Source organism: Artibeus jamaicensis, unplaced genomic scaffold, assembly GCF_021234435.1.
Source record: "Artibeus jamaicensis isolate MK-2021 breed Jamaican fruit bat unplaced genomic scaffold, CSHL_Jam_final scaffold_1019, whole genome shotgun sequence".
Taxonomy (NCBI): Eukaryota; Metazoa; Chordata; class Mammalia; order Chiroptera; family Phyllostomidae; genus Artibeus; species Artibeus jamaicensis.
The window spans coordinates 2,484,406-2,504,380 of record NW_026522025.1 but is presented as its reverse complement, the minus strand read 5'-3'; the positions used below and the strand labels follow the sequence as shown (position 1 = coordinate 2,504,380).

The following is a 19,975-nucleotide window of genomic DNA, read 5'->3' as shown; positions in this document are numbered from 1 at the left end:
CGCAGGAACTGGGCAGGGTGCCCCCTGCCTCTGAGGCGCCTCACTCTGTGGCCAGCGCTGCTGCATCACTCTGGTGAACACAGTTTTTAGATTAATGTGTTTAATCGGGTTGTAGTCTGGTTTGGCTGGTTGGGTAGTTGTAATGTCTCTATGGAGTGATTCTGCTTATCTTTGCCCGTGGACTTCACAGTGTAACTCCTCCTAAGGCAGACTTTCCCCAGTTTCTGAGTGCTTGGTGTAGCATCTTAGCGGCTAGACTCTGATTCCTCCCCTTGATTGATTGATTGTATTGTTTACCAGTAGTGTATGTACCAGGCCCTTTCCCTGACCCACCCTCCCCAAACCATCCATGACCTAACAGGACACTGTTAGGATACTGCCTTAATCTCTCTCAGATCGACCTCTTCTCCAGTCAGCGCCCCCGCCCCAGTTCAGGTCTTTATCGTCTTTTTCTTTTTTTAGGCTTTTGCCAAAGCTTTCTAATCTCCTCCCCATAATCTGTTTCTCTTTCTGTTTCCAAACTCTCCTTCATGCTGCAGTCAGATTCTTCTAGAATCAAAATCTGCCCCTATCACTCCTACAGTAGAAGATGCCCCTGACACCCATCACACTCAGGTTAAAACCCTGACCCCTTAGAAGGCTTGTCCTTCATAACCTTAATTTCTCCTTGGTGTTTAATCAGTAATGGCTTGAACATGCAAGTTGGCTTTTTTCCCCTTTAAACAAATCTTGAGAGCCCTGGCTGGTGTGGCTCAGTGGATTGAGTGGCAGCCTGAGAACCAAAAAAGTCACCAGTTCAATTCCCAGTCAGGGCACAAGCCTAGGTTTTGGGCCAGGTCCCCAGTAGGGGGCATGTGAGAGTCAGTTGATCGATGTTTCTCTCACACATCGATGTTCTCTCCCTCCCTTCCCCTTTCTCTAAAAATAAATAAATAAAAATTTTTTAAATCTTCAGAAAATGCTACTTGAAGGAAATAAAGGTAACCCTAATCTGATTATAGAGTATGAAATCCTTCTAAAATGTCCAAAACTTTACTCTCTAACTTGGTATTTTTCAAACTACAGGTTGTAACACATTAGTTGGGTCATGAAATCAGTTTAGCAAGTCAAGCAGCATGGAAAACCTAGAAACAGTGGTGCGGTAGAATGAACTCGTGTGTGCCAGTAATCATCTTCAGTAATTACCAGTCTATATTCAATATTACTAATGTGAAGTCCTACTCACTTAACTTTGTCAGTATTTTAGTAAGTAGGTTTTTCAAAATCACGAAATAGAATTTGTTATTGAATATGTTTGGGGCTACAAGATAAAATGTTTGAAAGCCACTGATTTTTTAAACATCTCTTTTCAAGTAAGAAATGTAGGGCCTAATGTTACGTGTCCTTTGCTTCTATAATGGGCACCCACATTGTGGTGCATATTATATGTGGGGTTATTATATCCATGGCAGGTAATCATTATATCCATGTATAATTCGCATCCTTATTTATTCCCTCAAAAATTTGGGCAAAGAAGTGTGCATTATACACAGCCAAACACAATATCCAGGTTAATATCGCGAAAAATGACCTCATGGAGGGGAAGGTGTGTTTTTGCCAAAAGCCCGTATTTCTTTCCCACCTCAGTAAGTGTGTGGAGTGTGTTCAGCTGCCCAAGACTTAGGGGCTTGGTTTCAGCCTCTCCTGTCTGGTTTTTCTGGAGTCAGAACTTGGGAGGACTGTGTCACAGTCATATGTCACTTAACAGTGGGGACATACTCTAAGAAATACGTCACTGGGTGGTTTTGTCATTATACAGACCTTGTACAGTGCACTTACCCAAATCTAGATGGTACAGCATATTACACAGCGAGGCTCTATGGTATAGCTTATTGATCCAAAGCTACAAACCTGAACTGTGCACTGTAGGCACTGGTTCCAAAATGGTAAGTATTTACGTGTATTGAAACAGAAAAGGTACAGTAAAGCTACGGTATGAAAGATTAAAGATGGTGTACGGCGTAGGGCACTTGCCGTGAACCGAGCTGAAGGACCGGGAGTTGCTGTGGGCGAGTCAGTGAGCGTTGCTCGAGCGCGCAGGCCTGGGGCACCGCTGTACACTGCCGTGGACTGTGAACACTGCCCGCAGCCCTCCCCACTGCTTTCCGGCAGGGTCAGAAACAGCATCACTCCAAATACGTAGGGCTGGGGACAGGCTCCTCTGTGCTGAAAGGTCAGCGACTGTCGGACGGGGCGTAATGCGTGCACTCAAAATCTAGGCGCCGTGAGTGAGAGGGACTCCATCGCCACACCCCACAGGTATTACTCCCGTCAGAGAAAAAAATTCCTCCTGAATTACACATCCTTCCATTTCTCACGGGAAATTCAGCTTCCTTATTATCTTGCCGGACCATTGTCATCTATGTATCGTTGACCAAAATATTGAGTAGCGCATGACTGTATTTCGTGGAAAGGCAGAGACAAGGGAAAGTAGCTGACACTGATGAACTTCTCTGAGGCGGCCATCGTATTCCCCCCTTTACTCCTCACAGCACTTAAAACAGAGAACGTGATGTATAAAGACATGGGAGGGACTTGGCCAGGACCCCCTCCCTCACCTGTTAGAGATCAAGCCAGGTTCCAGCCCAGGTGCCTCAGCTCTGAGACCGGCTTGTCGCCCACCCCAGGCTGCCTTTCACACACCTTCAGAGACCAAGTAGCAGCAGAGATCTAATGCAGCAACCCTGGGCCTTAAGCAAGAACTGATGTTCTCAAAGAAATCCCTGGTTCATCACAGCTTCCTGAGAGGGTTTCCTGGCCTTGGAGAAAGAACCCAGATCTTGGACTCTGATAAACATGGGTCTAAATTCTGGCCTTACCATTTCCTACCTATGTGACTGGTTAAATCTCTTAACCCCTTGGGGCCTCAGTGGGGATAACAGTTACTTCACTGGCTTGTGAAGATGGGGGATGATGGATTAAAGTCTTTGTTCCTGTTACATGGCAGAGAGTCACAAAGAGCTGTCATGTCCGTTTTTAAGAAGACAGAAAAGCTAATAATACATTTTAGGAAAATGCCTACGATTAAAGGGCGTAAACACTGATCATCTTGAAAGCTTATTGATCCAGAACTTTCCCCTCTATGAATAAAACTAGCGCGTAGTAGGAGGTGCACGTAACATACACTATGTGTCCGGCACTGTTCTGTACTGTTTGCATTAGCTCATTTGGTCCGCACAACAACCCTTTTGAGAGTTGCTGATATTCCCATTTTAAAGATGAGAAAGCAGAGGTTAACTTGCCTGGAGTCACAGTTCTCAAGTGCTGAGGGGCCACGTCTCCAACCCCGGAAGTCTGGCTCAAGAGCAAGGGCAAGAATAAAACTTTGGTCTTCTTACAAGAGTCAAAATAAGCTTTGGGGAAGTGGTTCGTAAGTGGCGCATGCATTCTAGGAGCTTGCGTGGCAGACAGACTGGGGCCCAGGTTAAGCTACAGACGAGTCTGGCTGCTTGGGTGGAGTCAGCTCTGCCATTCATTTGCCTGCCTCTGTGGTCTTGAGCAAAGTACTTAATCTTCTGCCTCACTTTCTCAGCTGTGGAAATCGGGGTTGTAAAAGGAAACACCTGATAGAGTTGTTTTGGGGATGAAACAGGTAAAGGGTTCCCATAATGCCCAACAGCATTTTAAACAAATTATGGTGATAATGAAGATACTGATGAAGAAGATGGGGGGCAAAAAAAAAGGTGGGAAGAACAGGAAACAAGCTTTGAGGTTTGAGTTACCTGGGACCAAATCCCAGCTCATAATCTGATCTCAGGAACATTTCTAAACTTCTGACTCAAATATTCTCAAAACAGAGTTGTCCGGATTAGAGGCAGTGTCTATAAAGTCCCTCGGCGCAGCGCCTGCCAGTTAGTAGAGACCGTACGTCTTAGTTTCCTCTTTGCTTAACACCAAGCACCTGCCATCTGTAGCCATGGTGCTAGGGTTTATGGAAGACACAAATGTGAGAGAAATCTGAAAGGGAGACCAGTATGGTCATCAATAACTAATACAAGGTAGTAATAAATGCCAGGAGAAAGATAAAAATGCAACCTCCAAAGAGGAGGGGATTCCTCCATTGGGGAAATACAGGAGGGCTTCCTGGAGGAAGTGGTGTTGGCTGTGGGCTCACAGGCTAGGTGGGACTTTAATCCCATCTGGGCTAAGACTGGGCTCTGGGCCTTTAAGAGACCAGGCTTCGGAGGCCCTGTGGTATTCGCGTCTGCCATCTGGCTGTCCGCATCGCCCAATGCTGCCAAGCTGGTCAAGGCTCTGTGGACTGAGGGGCTGGGGCCCACGGGTGCACTGCAACTGGAATTTCCAGATCTGGAAACTCGAGCTTTGTGGTCAGACAGGCAGCATTCTTGGGCCCTTGTTGATCCAAGACTGACATGAGTGCTCAGAGAAAGGGGGAAAGGCCACATTTTCTCTGTTGCCCCCCAGGGAAAAGTGGGAGATGCTGCCCAGGTGGGCCTTGAGGCTTCCACCCTCTGCCTTGCCCGTGCCTCCCACTCTGATGCCCAGCCCCTCTGTGGGCCACCAGCAGGGTCTGGGGAAGAACCAGATGGCACACACCGGCCTGGGTGACAGACCCGCAGAGCTCAGTCTCGGAGGCAGTTGACACCTCAATCTGTTTCATCAACTGTAAAAATGGGGCTGTTTCATAAGATTAAATGAAGTAAGAACTTGGGCAAAACCCCTGGTTTCAAGCTTGGCACAGAAAATGTTTCCTTGTCAGAATCAGTCACCATCTATTAAACACATGATTTGTATCTAGGACACAAACCCAACGAGGAGACAGAAATGGTCCCTTCGCCACCCAGCTGCCGCCTGGTGCTCAACCCTCGCCCCCAGTCCGGTCTCACTGAGGGAAGTCTCCAGGGGCCCCTCAATCCGCCCCTTATTCTCCCACCCCCCCTCCAGGCGCTGTCCTGCCCCTTGTCCTTAACCCAGCCTCCGCTGAAGCCTGCTGGGCTGGGCTGCCAGGGCCTCACCTGGCTCCAGAGCTGATTCTGCTACTTGTTAACACGTTACTTAAAACTTTTAAATGCATATGACTTATGACAAAAGAGGGGATTTCAGGGAAACTTGGTACTGAAGACGGCTTGTGGCTCGTTCTCTGACCACCACCTCCCACGGGAGTCTGTGAACAGGGTCATGACCCAGTGCCGGGGCAGCAGCCTCCACTCCGGGCCCAGCCTGCCCCTGCCGCTGCGGCCCCTGCAGCGGCCCGAGACCCTGACTCCATGCAGGTGAGGCCATGGCAAGGCAGGTTCTGTACTCAGACAGAGGGGAAAGGCACTGGTGACAGCAGCGGTCATCTGTATGAGGGACGAGCTCTAGCCTGGGAGTGGAGAGGCCTGGGGTGGTCCTGGCAAATCCACCAGTGACCCTCTCTGTGACCTTGAGCAAATCCCTGGCCGTCCTGGACCTCAGTGTCTTCCTGGGACTAATGATGGGTCTTGATGGCGCTGGACGAAAGTGGTCTTGCCCTGGGACCCCAGGTCTGCTCGTGGGTGGCGACACCGACTCCCTTGCCGTCAGGAAGGCGCTGGCCAGGCCGGGGCGGAGCCTCCGGTCTGACCCCGCCCGCCCCGTCCAGGTGCTGCCGCCACCAGGGGCCGCCCGCGCCGCCCGCCGGGTCCAGCCTCCGTCCATGGCCTTTCTGACCGCCCGGAAAGGAGCGGCCCCTGGGAACAGCGACTGCAGGTACCAGGCGGGGCGGGGACTCTGCGAGAGGCGCAGGAGGGACCGAGGGGCCGCTGGTGAACAACGAATGGGAGGGACAACTGAGGGGGCGTAGCTGGAGACAGGGGTGCGCGCGGCTGGGCTAACGCCCCGGGCACGCGGGAGGGGCAGCCTGGCCCGTCTCACACCTCCACGTGCCCCCTGCTTGCGTGTTACGGCCCCCATTCTGATCCAGCCCGGCTTCCCCTGCCGCGACCTGCAGGCAACCTGCAAGGGCAGCTCCAGTGAGCTGGACCTTGGTGGGGCTGTGCGTCAGGTTCGGCCCCCTGGCTCGGCTCAGGGGCGCCCCTCGCGCAGCTAGTCCTCCTCGGGGAAGCGTGAGTGGAGGGATGACAGGTGAGAGCAGGCACACTACCCGCCTGCCGGGCTGTCCACATCTCGGGCAGCAGTGTGGGGGGGAAACCCCAGGTCCCAGGTCCGGTCCAGGGTGGAATCGTGTGCACCACAGGTCCTGCCAGGTCGACCCGTCAGAGATGTGTCAACGCCTCCTGTGTGTCGCCCCCACCTGCCCAGTTGTCCCCACCTCCTGGATGAGTTGGTGTCTCTAGATGTGTTCCCATGAAAGAGAAGAGGAGACAGCCCTGACCTCTCCTCTGAGATGTCTTGACCCTCAATTATTTTCCTATTTAAAGTCTGCTCGGGGAAGGACAGTGCCGCTCCCCAGCAAGGCCTCCATCTGACTGTCCTGTGAGCACCTCAGACTTGGCAAGACCTACATCAAACTTTGCATCTTCACCCCCAAACCTGTTCCTCCTCCTGTTTTTCCATCTCAGAAAATGGCACAGTCATCCACCCAGTTGCCCAAGCCCCGGAACCTGGGCGCTATCTCTCCTCCCTTGCCGCCACCCCAGTCTCCAAGTTCTGCCGGTTTTTCTCCTGGATGTCTCCCAGAGCTGTTCATTTCCTGGGGACTGTGCAGCAGCCCCTCACTTTCCCAGTTCCCCAGACTCCTCCTTTCCATGCATCCTTCAGACTGGTCTCTTCTAAAACACTCACCAGACCATGTCATTTTTCTGCTTTAAAACCCTTCCATGGCTCTCTGTCACCGGGAGGTTAAAGTTCAAGGCTCTCGAGGCGGGAGGCTGTGGCCTGCCCAGGCCTGTTTTCCGTCACTCCCTGACCCTCACACTGTCCACCAGTGGACAGTCCACCAGTGCCAGCTGGCCTTACAGTGCTCTCACAGCTGGGCCAGGCTGCAGGGGCTGCCTCTGCCCGGAATGCCAACCTCCACTCCTGGAAGACTCAACTTAGGTAACCTGGGGTAGAGGGGCTTCCTCACTCAGCCCCTGAGTCAGACTCAGGGCCTTCCAGGGCCCCAGCATCTTTGCTTCCCTCTCATGGCTCTCATTCAGTCTTTCAACAAACACTGTCGAGCATGTACCATGTTCTAGGCGATTGTACCAGGTGCTGCAGATATGCTATCACTTCACACATACAAGTCCCTGCTCTCAGGAGACCATGTTCTAGTGGGAAACAGACTAAACTAGTAGGCAAATAAACAAGTAAACACCAGATAGATGATGTGTAAGGCTTAAAATGGGGTGATGTGGTAAACAGTAAAATCAACCATGCCCAGAGCATTTTCCGCAGAGAGGACAGCTCTGGTCAAAGCCTGCGGTGCACCTGAGGAGCAGAAAAAGGGGGTGGGTTGTCGAGGATCAGTGCCAATGGGATCTCGGAGGCCCGATGCCCAGAACAGGGATTTCATAGTGTGTTGGAAACCGCCAGAGGGCGCTAGGGAGGAGGACTTACAAATTTAAGGACGATCCTGCCGCACCGAAGAAGGAAGGAATTTGTGCACCGACCATTTTGACAAAGAGTCACGGTCACCTTTTTCTGCCACTCCACTGCACATGGAGAGATGACAGTGTTCCTCTGCCCCCCGTGTCCCAGGAGTCCAGCAGAGAATGGGGCTTAGGGTGTGCTTCAGCTTCGTGAAACACACGGGGGGATGACTTTTGAGGAGGGTGGGTCCCCCTGGCTAGGGTGCTGAGGAGTGGCTGTGTCCCCAGGGGGTTCTCGCCTGGGGTCTGTCCTCCCTGTAAGAACCCAGTCGTGCTCAGTCCTGTAGGCCCAGGGAGCCTCATGGGTTTCCAGTGTGTGTACACCGCTGATGCCACAGGGTGGCTGGAGGCAGGGAGCCCGGAGCGGGAGGCGGGTGTGATGACCCAGAACAGATGCTGGGGTGTGGATTAGTAGGACAGAGGGAATGGGGGGAAGGAAACTAAGAAGGAAGAATGGAGAAGTGGCGAATGGACAAGCTGGGAGGCAAGATCCAGAATCACTAGTGACAGGGAGGTGAGAAGGAGTGAGGAGGTGGGAGAGGGGGGACTCTGGCCAAGCAGAGTCCGAGACAGCCCTCCGGGGGCCTGTGTGAGGGAGTAGGCACGAGGGCCTGAACACATGCACCTTTCTGCTTCAGGGAACCTGCTGGAACTTGCTGGACTCAGATACTTAGGAAATTAATTGCTCCCAGTTGCCCCCACCAGGACTCACATCTGAGGCAAAAACCCAAGTCTCCATTCTCCCAGCTTGGGACCTGGGGCTTCACCTCATTCCTCACCCGCCGTGCTCCCCGGTCACCCACAGCCTGGCCCAGGGGTGGAGAGCTTGGGAGAGGGTTCAGACCCTGCTCTGCCACTTACTGATTGGCTCTCTGACCTCGATTCAGTTACTTGGCCTGTAGAGAACCTCAGTTTACTCAGCTGAAAAATCCTGGCTACTCACTGAGTAGTGGGAAGACCTGGCGAAGCCACATAGGTAAAGGACGTAGTCAGTGTTCTGTAAGTGCGAGTTTACTTCCTTCTTGCACGGGTAAGAGGTAACCTTCCTGCAGAGGTATCTGCATTGAGCAGGGGATTCTGAGAGGTTTGGGAGTCAACCGCGGATTCCCGGCACCAGGATTCGGTGGTGTGAAATGAAGGTTGCTGGTGTTGCTCCGACACCAACAGGAATCCCCAGATGGGGGTGCCGTGGAAAAGGAAACTTTACTAAGTGCAAACAGCTCAGTTGTGAGACAGCACCACCCTGAAACCCGCCTGACTCTTAGGCTAACCTTTCACCAGGCAGGTCTGGAGCCAGGCCCTTCTCTGGCCAGACAGCTCTGATCTGCTCCCGCACTGGCCTGCTCTGTGCCAGTCGGCTGTGCCCTGCACCGATCTGCCCCGGTGAGACTCCAGCCAGGAGAAAAGCAGTCTTTAACCTTTGGTGGAAAGGAAAAGTCTGCTCTCAGAACCAGGGAGGGGTGAGCTGGCTACAGAGACAGAAATCCCTGCTCCCTGGACCATGATTGGTTCCTCCTTGTACACCTGAGGGCTCCAAATTATTACAGTCTGATTGGTCAAAAAGACATGGTTCAGCTTGGTCAGAATGGAGCCACTCTGGTTGGTTGGTGAAGAAGCTGATGGGGATGTAACTGTGATAGTGGCACAGCTCTGATTGGACGGGAAAACCCAATCCTGCTGGTTGACATGGGATTCCAGGAACTCCTCTATAAGGGCTGGCTCAGCCGGCCAGACACAGTGCAGGCTGGCAGCTCAGTGCAGGCTTCTCCCTGCCGTGCAGTTTGTGTGAGAGTTCGCTGTGTAGAAATGGCTGGTAGGCTCTGCTTCTAAAATTTAAGTCCAGTTAGCCACAGGGAGCCGTTCCAAGTAGGTATCCTCTTTCTCAGGTCCTCAGTATCTGGGAACTGAAACAAGAAGGAAATGACAACCATGAATCGTACATAATGTGGACCACCACCTACGTGGCCGACAAATAGGGCCCCTCCCCAGACATACTAGACCTGTGCCCCCATTTATGGCTGCTTCTGTAGGAGTCAGCACCAGGAACAAAGGGGGAAGTGCGGGCAGGCAGATCGTTGTAAGTGGCCAAGCTGCTCCGGGAGGGAGGGCCCTCTCCGAGAATGGCGGCCTGCTGGGGCTGCTGTGGACAGAATCGCTGCCCTTGGTTTGAGCCTGAGCTCCAGGAGCTCTCCGACCCCTCCACAGAGGGAGTTTCTGTTGTGGGTTGGTGAGTGGGATCCTTGGGCAGCTTTGGTGTCTCTTCCTTGAGACTGGATCTGAGTCGCAGATCCAGAGTTGAGTACCGGACTTACTGTTTACATTCCAAGATTCTGCGATGTTGAAGCTTCTGATCCCAGGATCCTAATAACCCCTGTTGCCTCTCAAGAGTACCTTAGGAAGTAGGGAAGAGTAACAGAAGGTTTTTATGATTCCGTGGCCCTTCTCCAAGCCCCTCCGCCGTCCTGGAAGGAGCATCCCTGCAGAACTTCCGCTTCTGGGAGGGCTGAACGTATGTCTTCCACCATCTTCCTTCCCAGAAGAGAGGAGGAAATTTCTCAAAACTCAAGACTCCTAAGCTTTGCTTCCCTTTTCTAAGACCAGCCCTTCTCGGGTGAACAGCAATGCAGAAATCTATTCCTTTTAGGTAGAATTATTCCTCCACCCTATAAATGGCCCATGTCCCTCAACAGGACAATTATATTAGGATTTAGGACACTGGGTGCGCCATCGGGTGCCCTGGCCAGGTAGACCTGTGCAGATACTTCGCTCCTTTGGATTCCCATCTTTTCCCACGGGATAAAGTTTGTCCCTGCCTGTCCCTTCCACAGCCTCAGCTTTCCTCTGACTCCCTGGAACGGTGGGCTCCGGCAAGCACCCACCCACCCCCAGATAGACCATCTGAGTCTCATATTGAAGGTGACTCTGCTGTCTTTCCAAGATACTGGCTGGGTGGGTACTTCCTTTACACCTGGCTGACTGAAGGGCACACCCAGGCACTGGCCCTGGGCACAGGCCAGTCAGAGGGATGGCATGTCCACGGACAGGCTCAGCCCACAGCACTGTGCTCACACCGTAACCCTTCTTGCTTGCCACTGATCCCTCAGCCCCAGCTTCTCTCCCAGAGGCCCTCTGAATTAGGCCCCTGCCTCTAGAAGCCCCCCTCCCTGGCCACCCCACTGTCTCAGTGGTCTGTAGTAACGTGGAGGTGCTACTTGATGGTGCTGCGTGCCCTTGACGGTTCCCTGACTTGACCTGCATTGGCCCCTTCAACCCACTACAGCTCAGCCTGGGAAGGTCCGGTTCCCACGCTAAAGGATGAGGAAATTGAGGTCTCCTCCTGCTTTCTCAAATACACAGACAATGAGGGTTTTTTAAGTCTTAATTTTGAATTCTGCTTTTAAAAAACATTTTCCCACCTTTTAGAAAACCCATTTATATAGCAAACACTTATTGAGCACCTCTGTGCCAGGCACTGTCTGCGCACTGGAAACGGAGAACAAAAAATTTTTAAAAATCCCTACCCATGTGGAGTGTAGAATTTAATGGGGAGAGAAAGAGAATAAATGCATCAGCAAAGTATGCAGGATGTCAGATATCCGGTGCTATGGAAAAACAAATGCAGGAATTTGAAGTAGGAGGGCAGGAATTCCATTTTAAATAGAATGAATGGTCAGGGAAGGCCTCACGGAGGAGGCGGAATTTGAGCTGAGATCTGAAGGGGGTGAGGGGGTGCCCAGGTGAGGATTTGAGGGGAGAGCATTTCGGGTACAGGGAATAATAGCATGTGCAAAGGGCCTGAGGTGGGAGCAGGCTGGCTACTTAGAGAAGAGCAAGGAGAGAAAAGGGAGGTGGTATCAGAGAGAGCTATGGGGTGCAGGTGATGCGGGGCCTTGTGACCATGTGAGGACTTTAGCTCTTGTACTAGGAAACACGGGGCGCGGTGTTCGGAACAGGAGAGTGGCATGATCTGATTGAACGGGTCTGGTCTGTGTGGAGAAAGGACAAGAAGGGGACAGAGGCAGAAGCAGGGAACTAGTCAGGAGACGGTGCAGTCATCCCGGCACATACATGATCCACGAACACAGTTTAAGTATCTGCAAGTAGTTCACCCTGCAGATTCACAACGATCCATGGAACTAATTCCTTATTGATGGGTATTTCGGTTCTTTCCAACTGAGGCTTTATTACAGAAAACACTGATGAACACCTTTGTGCCATAGATCTTCATGTCAGACATGTTTGCTGTTTAGGTGTTACTGGGTCATCTTTCTAAGGCTTTCTGTCCATAATTCCAGTCACCCTGAGAAAGAGGGTGCCCCTTCCTGTGGCCACTGGCAGTGTGTGACCTATCACACCTGCCCTTAATGTATATAATGTGTGTCCAAAGGGTGTGGCTCCATCCTTGTGGTCCTGGCCGGGCCTGGATGCACATCTTAGGGGACACCCCTCTTGTTCGGACGGCCTTGCGTGGTCCCAGAGCTCTTTCGAGTCCATTTACTTATTTAATGCTCACCACAGTCCTGTCGTCCCTGCTCTGTAGGTCGGGAAACTAAAACTCAAAGAACAGCAGTAAAGACCCTGTTCCAAGTGCTGTATGGATATCACCTCGTTTAATCTTTGCAGCAACCTGGTGAGGTGGGTGCCATCAACACCCCCATTTCAGAGATGAAGTCCCTGGTGCAGGGTGTCAGCAGGGGCGTTAAGCCCTGGCTTGCAAACCTGCTCTGCAAGCCACTCCTGGCCCTGCCTCAAGCTAGTAGGGCGACTTGCTTGGGGCTGCACAGGTGGACGTGGTGGGCCTGGAAGCTCCTGGCTCTGGAGCCCACGTCCTAGCCGCTGACAAGATGCTACTCAATGCCAGAAACCCTCAGTAGAGCGCTGCCTCTTTCTTCCCATCAAAACTGGTCTTGGTCCCTTGTGTCTGACTGGTGCTTCTTCCTCAGACCCCCCTGCAACGGCTCTTGGAGACCAGACTTTGGTGGAAGAGCTCAGATCCCAGCATGGAGGGCACCAGAGGGCCCTTGTGCTCCTGGTCCAGTCCTCTTTCCTCTTTAAGTTGGACAGGAAGGAAACTAAGGGCCACAGTGGGGCAGTCACCTGCCCAAGGTCACACATCTAGTGGGGGTCTGAACCAGGTGTGCGGGGTGGAGGGGTGGCAGGAGGCTGGCCCAAGAAGCAGGCCGGGTCCCCCCCAAGGGCCCCTCTCCGGGGAACGTTGAAGAGCTGTGAGGGTCGCAGCTGTCTGTCTTCAAAAGCCCTTTGTTGAGGAGCCTGCTGACTTGTTGTGAATTATTAATGAGACCAAGCCTGTAACCTGCTAGGTGGGACCCACTCACTTGAAGACAACCCTGTTTTACAGTCGCCAGCTTCCTGGAGTGCGTGGCCCTAAAGTCTGAGGGCTGGGGGCGGAGCTTCTGGGCTGGCACAGCCAGCGGGGTGGGGAGAGGAGGTGGAGATGAGGGCGCTTCTTGCTAAGGAAAGTCCTGGAGGAAGGGACTGAGGAGGGGGGGGGGAGAGGTCTCCCACATAGTGCTCAGTAAGCCTTGCAGTATCCTTCAGGGGGTGGTACATTTGTCCCACGTTTACAGATGGGAAGACCGAGGTGCAGAGAGGGAGAGGCGGGGCTGACTTCACAGCTTAAACTCTTTCTACAACAATGACACCCTTTTCACATGTTCACACTCCCTTCTCTGGGAGCCCCATTTCCACTTTCCCCACAGGATAAATAGTCAAGTCCTGGGTTTATGCTAGGGCTAGGCCTGAGTCCAAGTCCCACTGGGTCCAAGCCTCTACTGGGAGACAGTTACTGCAGAGCTTTCTGGAGCCTTCTGAGGAGGTTTCACCAAGCAAATGTTTATTGAGGGCCTTCCTAGGCTGAGAGATGGTGCAGGTGAAAGCGGCCCACGCGAGGGCATCAGGGCCGTCAAAAACTACGGGGGGGGGGGGGGGCCAAGCAGTGTGTGCTTGTGGGCGGGGCCAGGGCGGGGGCGGGCGGAAGGAGGGAGGAAAGCAGGCCTCTGTGGGGTGTCCCAGGTCCAGAGGGCTAGGAAACGGGTCCCCTGGCAGGGGAGGAAGGGCCGCAGGACGCTCTCCTGTCCCCAGGGCTTGGCTGCCAGCCCAAGCTGGGGATGCGCAGGCGGCCTGAGCAGGGTCACCTGGGTTGGGAGGTGGAAATCATGGTGACTCACAGGCTCCTTCCTCAGGGCTGGGACTGGGCCCCAGTTCCCAGGGGCTGGGAACCGCTGGGGCAGGGCCCTCCTGAGAGCTGGTGGGCCACTGTGACGCTCTGACTCACTGGTGAGTGGCTCTAGTATCACTGTCACTGTGGGGGTGTGGGGAGAGTCACAGCTCCAAAGGCTGCTCATCCGGCAGAACCTCAGTCGTCATCTGTAAAAGGTGGGGAGCAAAAGCATCTACCGTACCCCGTACCCCACTGCTGCTGTCAGCAGGCCCTCCCCAGCAGGCCCTCCCCAGCACCGTGCCGCAGGCCGGACAGGGCTCCGCACATGCTACACGCGTGGTCCTGACCCTCACCACGCTCCTTTGTCATGAGCAGTGCTGTTATTTCCATTGTACTGAGGAGGCAACTGAGGCTTGGAGCGGTGGTTAAAGTGGGCATTAAATGAGATAACCTTCGTTACACACTTAACGTGTGTGCAATGCAGTAAGCCTCTGATGAACGTCAGTCATTACTGTAACCATTACCTCGGAGGGAAATGAGCAAGTGCCGGCCCAAAATCGGTGCTGAGGGAGTCCTCAGGCACTGACACAGGGGTGTCTCACCAGGCCCCAGTCTCCGGAAGCTCCCAGTCTGACGGCAGAGGCGGTCACAGGCAAACCTCTCTCCACCACCGCCACACACAGCCCAGGGTGAGTGGGGCGAGTCAGGGGGGATGAGGGCCGTTTGTGCCCAGGAAGCCTCCGAACTGGCCAGGGAGGGAGGGCCTCTCGAAAGAGGCAACTTCTGCACTGAAACCTCCAGGGTAAGCGGGAGTTTGGGAAGATGGCAGGTTCTTAGTAAATGTTAATTGACTACAGTAAAGATTTACCTTGAAGTGAATGTAGTGTAGAGGACCTCTCATTCACCTGGTCCCTCCCAAGGCTCTGGAGGAAACCTTTCCATCATAAACTTCTGGACTGACTCATAGTTAAATGAATGAATAATAAGTGACACGGGAGGAAGGTGTATTCCAGGCAGAGGGCACAGCATGTGCAAATGCCTAGAGATTCGAAAGTGCGTGGCAGGTGACAGGGCCCCTGCCTCCGCCAGCCACATCACCCCGGCCCCTCTTTACACGTGTTGCTGGTCTTCTCACCAGCTTGGGAAACTCCAGCTGTCACCAGTGTGCCTTTGCCCACCTTGGTGCTCTCATCCACGCCGTTCTCCCATCCGGTCCACCCTTCCCATGACGTCACTGTATAGAAATAACCTAAACTTCGACGGTCAGCTCTGTGCCCACCTTCTCCAGGAAGCCACCCAGACCCCGCCAGCCTACGTAGCGCTCTCCCTGGTCTGGATTTCTATAGCCAGTGGTGGCTGTCGTTGCAGCCTGCTCCTTGTCGTGACTTCTCTTTTTGTGCCTGTGTCTGAGAATCCCAGAGGAGCAGAGAGCCTTGCAAGTGAGTGTCAAGCCTCTGCTCACATCCGGGCAGGAGAAGAACTCACTACCTTTGCAAAAAGCCTGTTCGGATTTAAACAGCACTCCCCTAAACCTGCCCCCCCTGCCACTGGGCCCCATCGGCCTGGCTCTGCCTGGACCTAGTCCAAGCCCTCTTTCCACCACAGCTGCTTCCGCAAGCTCCTCCTTTTCCTCTTCTGACATTCTATTGCTCAGGGCTGATCCACCGGTGCTAGAGTCCCTCCTCCTTCTGTCCCCTGCCCATGTGAAGGGACAGCTCTAATGGCAGCCACGTGGTCTGATGAGTCATGGTTAAGAGCATCTGGGGCCTAGGGGTGATGGCTGGTTAACTCCTCACGGGCCAGTGGTTCTTCCTGCCAGGAGACCAGGTGGGCTTCAACCCTGGCCCTGGACATAAACCTCAGGGCTGGGCCGGCAGTGGGCATCAGAGGAGTATTTTAGACCCCCACGTAGGCCCTGGGGATTCAGGGTGGAGCCAAGGGGGCAAGAGGCAAGAAAGTGAACTTCGTAGTCAGGAGGGCTGGTTCCAGTCACAACTTGCCCTCTGTTAGGTGAGTGGTTTTGAGCTAGTCACATCAACGCTGTACCTCAGTTTCCCCATCTGTAAAATGGCCGTGATGGGGATTATCTGAGAAGGCAAATGTGACCTGTTGGCTAGCAGAGAGTACCGAACCGCATTATTTTCCACCTCCTTGTGTTCTCAAACACAGTCACCAGCGGGCACGTGGGTGCAATTAAAATCCAAGCCTGATTCCGGGAGCCCCCCACCAATGAATGCAGTGGGATGATGGAGGGCTCAGGTCCAGGCGCTGCGAGGCAGGAGCTGTGGAGGAGGGAGAGTGGCAGGTCTAGAACTTTCCGGCCCCACGGAGGTGCGGCTGTGCAAGGCAGGAGCGAGCTCTGGGTCCCTGGGGGCCGCGCAGAGACGGTACCGGACATGGGCCGTGTAGGCCCTGGGCACCCGGGGCTCTCACCTGTCCGAGCCCGAGGTGCGGGGGTGTGGTGGGGGTGCATTCAGCTTGCGGGCCACGGCCACGGCCCCACTGCGCGGGTGGGCAGCCCGAGGCCCGGCCCGGCCCCGCCGCCTTCCCCGCCCCCGGCGCGCCCCTCCCCGGCCGCCGCGTCCCTGGCTCCGCGGCACAGCGCCCGGCTCGGGGTTCCGGCGGCTGCACCTGGGCCGCAGCTGGCGTCCGGCGGGGGCACGCGGCCCGCCCCGCTCCGCGATGACCACGGCTGGCGCCCCGGGCGCCCTGCCCGCAGGGTAAGTGCGCGGCGGGAACCGCTTGGGGGGCGCGGGCGGGTCTGGGCCCGGGGGTGGGGCGGGCGCCCGGCCGGCCTCCCGCGCACCACCTGCCCCGCAGCCCGCACTGCGGCTTCCAGCCCCTGCCAGGCGGCACCGCGCCCCCACCCCGTCCGCCCGTGGGGGCTGCGGCCGCGGGGAGGAGGGGAGAGGGCTGCGGAAACTCGCGCCAGGAGACTGGAGGCGCGGGCGGTCCTGGGTCCTCACGCCCCTCTGGGTCCCAACTTTCTCATCCGTAGTGACAGGCCTTTACTACAGTCAAAGCCGCCTTCCTCCCCTAGTGGCGTTTACACCTGTGGGTGGTCTCATTATCACCTCCATTACAGAGGAGGAAACTGGTCTTAGGTCACCCAGGAGGTGAGAGGTGGGTCCGGGGTTTGAACCCAGCTCCATCGGAGGCCAGAGCCCCCACCGGCAGGGCACGCGACCTCATCTTCAGGGGTGTTTGGAGGAGTTAAAAGGCTCAGAAATGAACCAGCCGAGCCCACTGGGTGCAGCCGGAAACAGGGCAGGAAAGATGGGTGCTGTCACTTTCAGTGTGGCTCTCCTGCCCACCACACTGAGAAACCCCGTAGGACCCCACACTGTCCCGGGAGCGGTGACAGCGATGAACTGCTGGGAGATAAGGACCAACTCTGCATTTCATAGCCCCTGGTGCTTAGGGGGCGCCGCGGGAGCCTGGACTGCCGGGAGGTTGCTGGGTGGAGATCCGGCCCAGGTGCGCTGGGAGGGGTGCCGCCCGGCCTGGAGCCTCAAGGCCAGGGACAATATTTGCCAAGGACCTCAGGGCTCACACAGGAGCAGTGAGTGAGGTGACGAGGCCGGTGCCAGCCCTCAGCTGGAGTCCTCCATGGGGCCTGGGTGAGGGTGTTCCTCCCGGAGGGCTTGGAAGGCGGGTGGCCAGGGGACACTCAGAGTTGTGGGGGGGTTGGCTGAGGAGTCTTGACTTGCCCTTTTGTTGTATGACTTTGGCCAAGTCCTAATCCTCCCTAGACTTATTTCTCTTTCTCTTTTTTCCGTCTTTCCTTCCTCCCTCCCTTCCTTTCTTGAAATTACTGGTGTGACATTGTTTTAATAAAATTACACAGGTTTCAGGTGTACAGTTCTATAATACATCATCTGTACATTGTGTTGTCAAGTCTCAAGTTCACCACCCCAAGTTAAGTCTCCTTCCATCACCATTTATTCCCCCTTTACCCTCCTATTTTCCCCACCCCACGTTCTCTCTGGTAATCACCATACTGTTGTCTATGAGGTTTTTGTTTTTGTTTTTGGTGGGTTTTTTCATAATCCCTTCACCTTTTTCACCCAGTCTTCCATACCCCTCCCCTCTGACAGCTGTCAGTCTCTTCTCTAATCTATGAGTCTGTTTCTATTTTGTTTGTTAGTTTATTTTGTTCATTACATTCTGCATATAAGTGAAATCATATGGTATTTGTCTTTCCCTGACTAGCTTATTTCATTTAGCATAATACTCTCCAGGTCTATGCTACCCAAAGCAATCTATAAATTAATGTAATTACAATGTAATTCCTATCAAGATACCAATGGTGTATTGCACAGAACTAGAAAGAACAAATATATCAAAATTTACATGGAACCACCAAAGACCCTGAATAGCAACAGCAATCTTGGAGGAATCACGCTATATGGTACCAGACTATACTACAAAGCCATAGTAATCAAAACAGCATGGTATTGGCATAAAACAGACATATAGATCAATGGAACAGAATAGACAGCCCAGATATAAACTTATGCCTTTATAGTCAATTAATACTTGACAAAGGAGGCAAGAACACACGATGTGGTAAAGGTAGTCTATTCAATAACTGGTGTTGGGAAAATTGGACAGATATCTGCAAAAAAAGAAAGAAAGAAACTAGATCATCTTCTTATACCATACACAAGAATAAAATCAAAACGGAGTATAGACTTAAATGTTAGATTTGAAACCATAAAAATTCTAGAAAAAAAAATAGCCAGGAAAATCTCAGACTTTTTTTTGTAGCAATATTCTGTAATATATCCCCTCTGGCAAGAGAAACAAAAGGAAAAAAAATAAACAAATAGGACTACATCAAACTAAAAAAGGTTTTGCACAGCAAAGGAAACCATCAACAAAATGAAAAGACAACTCACTGAGTGGGAGAGCACATTTGCTGATGATATAGCTGATAAGGGGTTAATATCCAAAATTTATAAAACAACTCATACAATTCCACACCAAAAGATAAACAATCCGAATGAAAAATGGGTAAAGAACTTGAATAGACACTTCCCCAAAGAGGATATACAGATGGCCAATAGACATAGGAAAAGATGCTCAACATCACTAATCATCAGAGAAATACAAATTAAAACTACACTGAGCTATCACCTCACGCCAATCAGAATGGCCATCACCAATAAATAAAAAAAAAACAAACCAACAAATGTTATCAAGGATGTGGAGAAAAGGGAACCCTTCTGCATTGTTGGTAGAATACAGATTGGTACAGCCACTGTGGGAAACAGTATGGAACTACCTCAGAAGGTTAAAAATGCAACTGTCTTGTTACCCAGCAATTCCACTTCTGAAAATATCTGAAGAAGTCCAAAACACTAATTCAAAAATATATATATACACCCTTATGCTCATTGCTCTCTAGACTTCTTGTCCCTCCTTTGAAAAACACAGGGAGGCTCCTGATGGCTCCTTTCCTGCTCTGGGCTGGTCTTTGTAAATCTGGAGCCTGCTTAGGTCTCTTCTGCACAGCCTTGACTGAGTACAACCCTACTAGGTCCAGAAAAGTGGTTTCCAGATCAGAAAGTAGGCACAACAGGGCACTTACAAGAAATTCTGAACTCCCAGACTAGACACCACATTTATCCCTCTTCCTTGCACACTTAGATCGTAGCCCATACCCTCTCTACAAGTCCAGGCTCCTCTGGCCCCTTACAGGCCTCCAGGTCAGTGAGCTCACTCTGCTATCACTGTTGGATCTTCCTCCTATTGAACCATACCCACCCACCTGCATGCTCTCCAGGTCCCTGTTTTCTTAGAGGCCACACAGGTCCATCTGCCTCTGGCCCTTGCCCTGGTTAATGCCATCCTGGTGGGGTCTGAGCAGAGCAGAGTCAAAGCAGTGCCACTTTCACCATAGACACTCATTCAGTCACTCAACAGACACCTCTGAGGCCTTTCTGGGCCTGGTCCTGTGTGTGAGGGTCAGTGGAAAACAAACCAAGCTTTCAATCTGCACCACTTCAAAAATCATGAAATAATAACTTCATGCCAAGATGGAGGTGTAAGTAGATATGCTTTACTTCCTCACACAACCAAAAGAAGGATAACAACCAATTTAAAAACAAAAAACCATCAGAACTGCCTGAACATCAAACTGTATGGAAGTCCAACACCAAGGAATTCAAGAAGAAACATTCTTCCAGACTGGTAGGAGGGGAAGACACTGGCAGCTGGAGCAGAGAAGACATGCTGT

At 52.8% G+C, this 19,975-nt stretch overlaps 1 protein-coding gene across 3 annotated transcripts in view; it reads left to right on the top strand.

The window, feature by feature from the left end:
• Positions 1-5,674: 5,674 nt before the first annotated feature.
• TTC39A (tetratricopeptide repeat domain 39A) overlaps positions 5,675-19,975 on the top strand; it is a 53,546-nt gene continuing 39,245 nt past the window's right edge. For 2 of the 3 annotated variants that reach the window (XM_053655470.1, XM_053655474.1), the window contains exon 1: positions 5,675-5,730. In XM_053655470.1, coding sequence (XP_053511445.1) covers positions 5,678-5,730 — 53 coding nt within the window. In that variant the 5' untranslated portion in view covers positions 5,675-5,677. Of the gene's footprint in view, positions 5,731-16,327; positions 16,455-19,975 lie in introns of those variants that run through there. The other variant, XM_053655471.1, reaches the window with a different exon arrangement.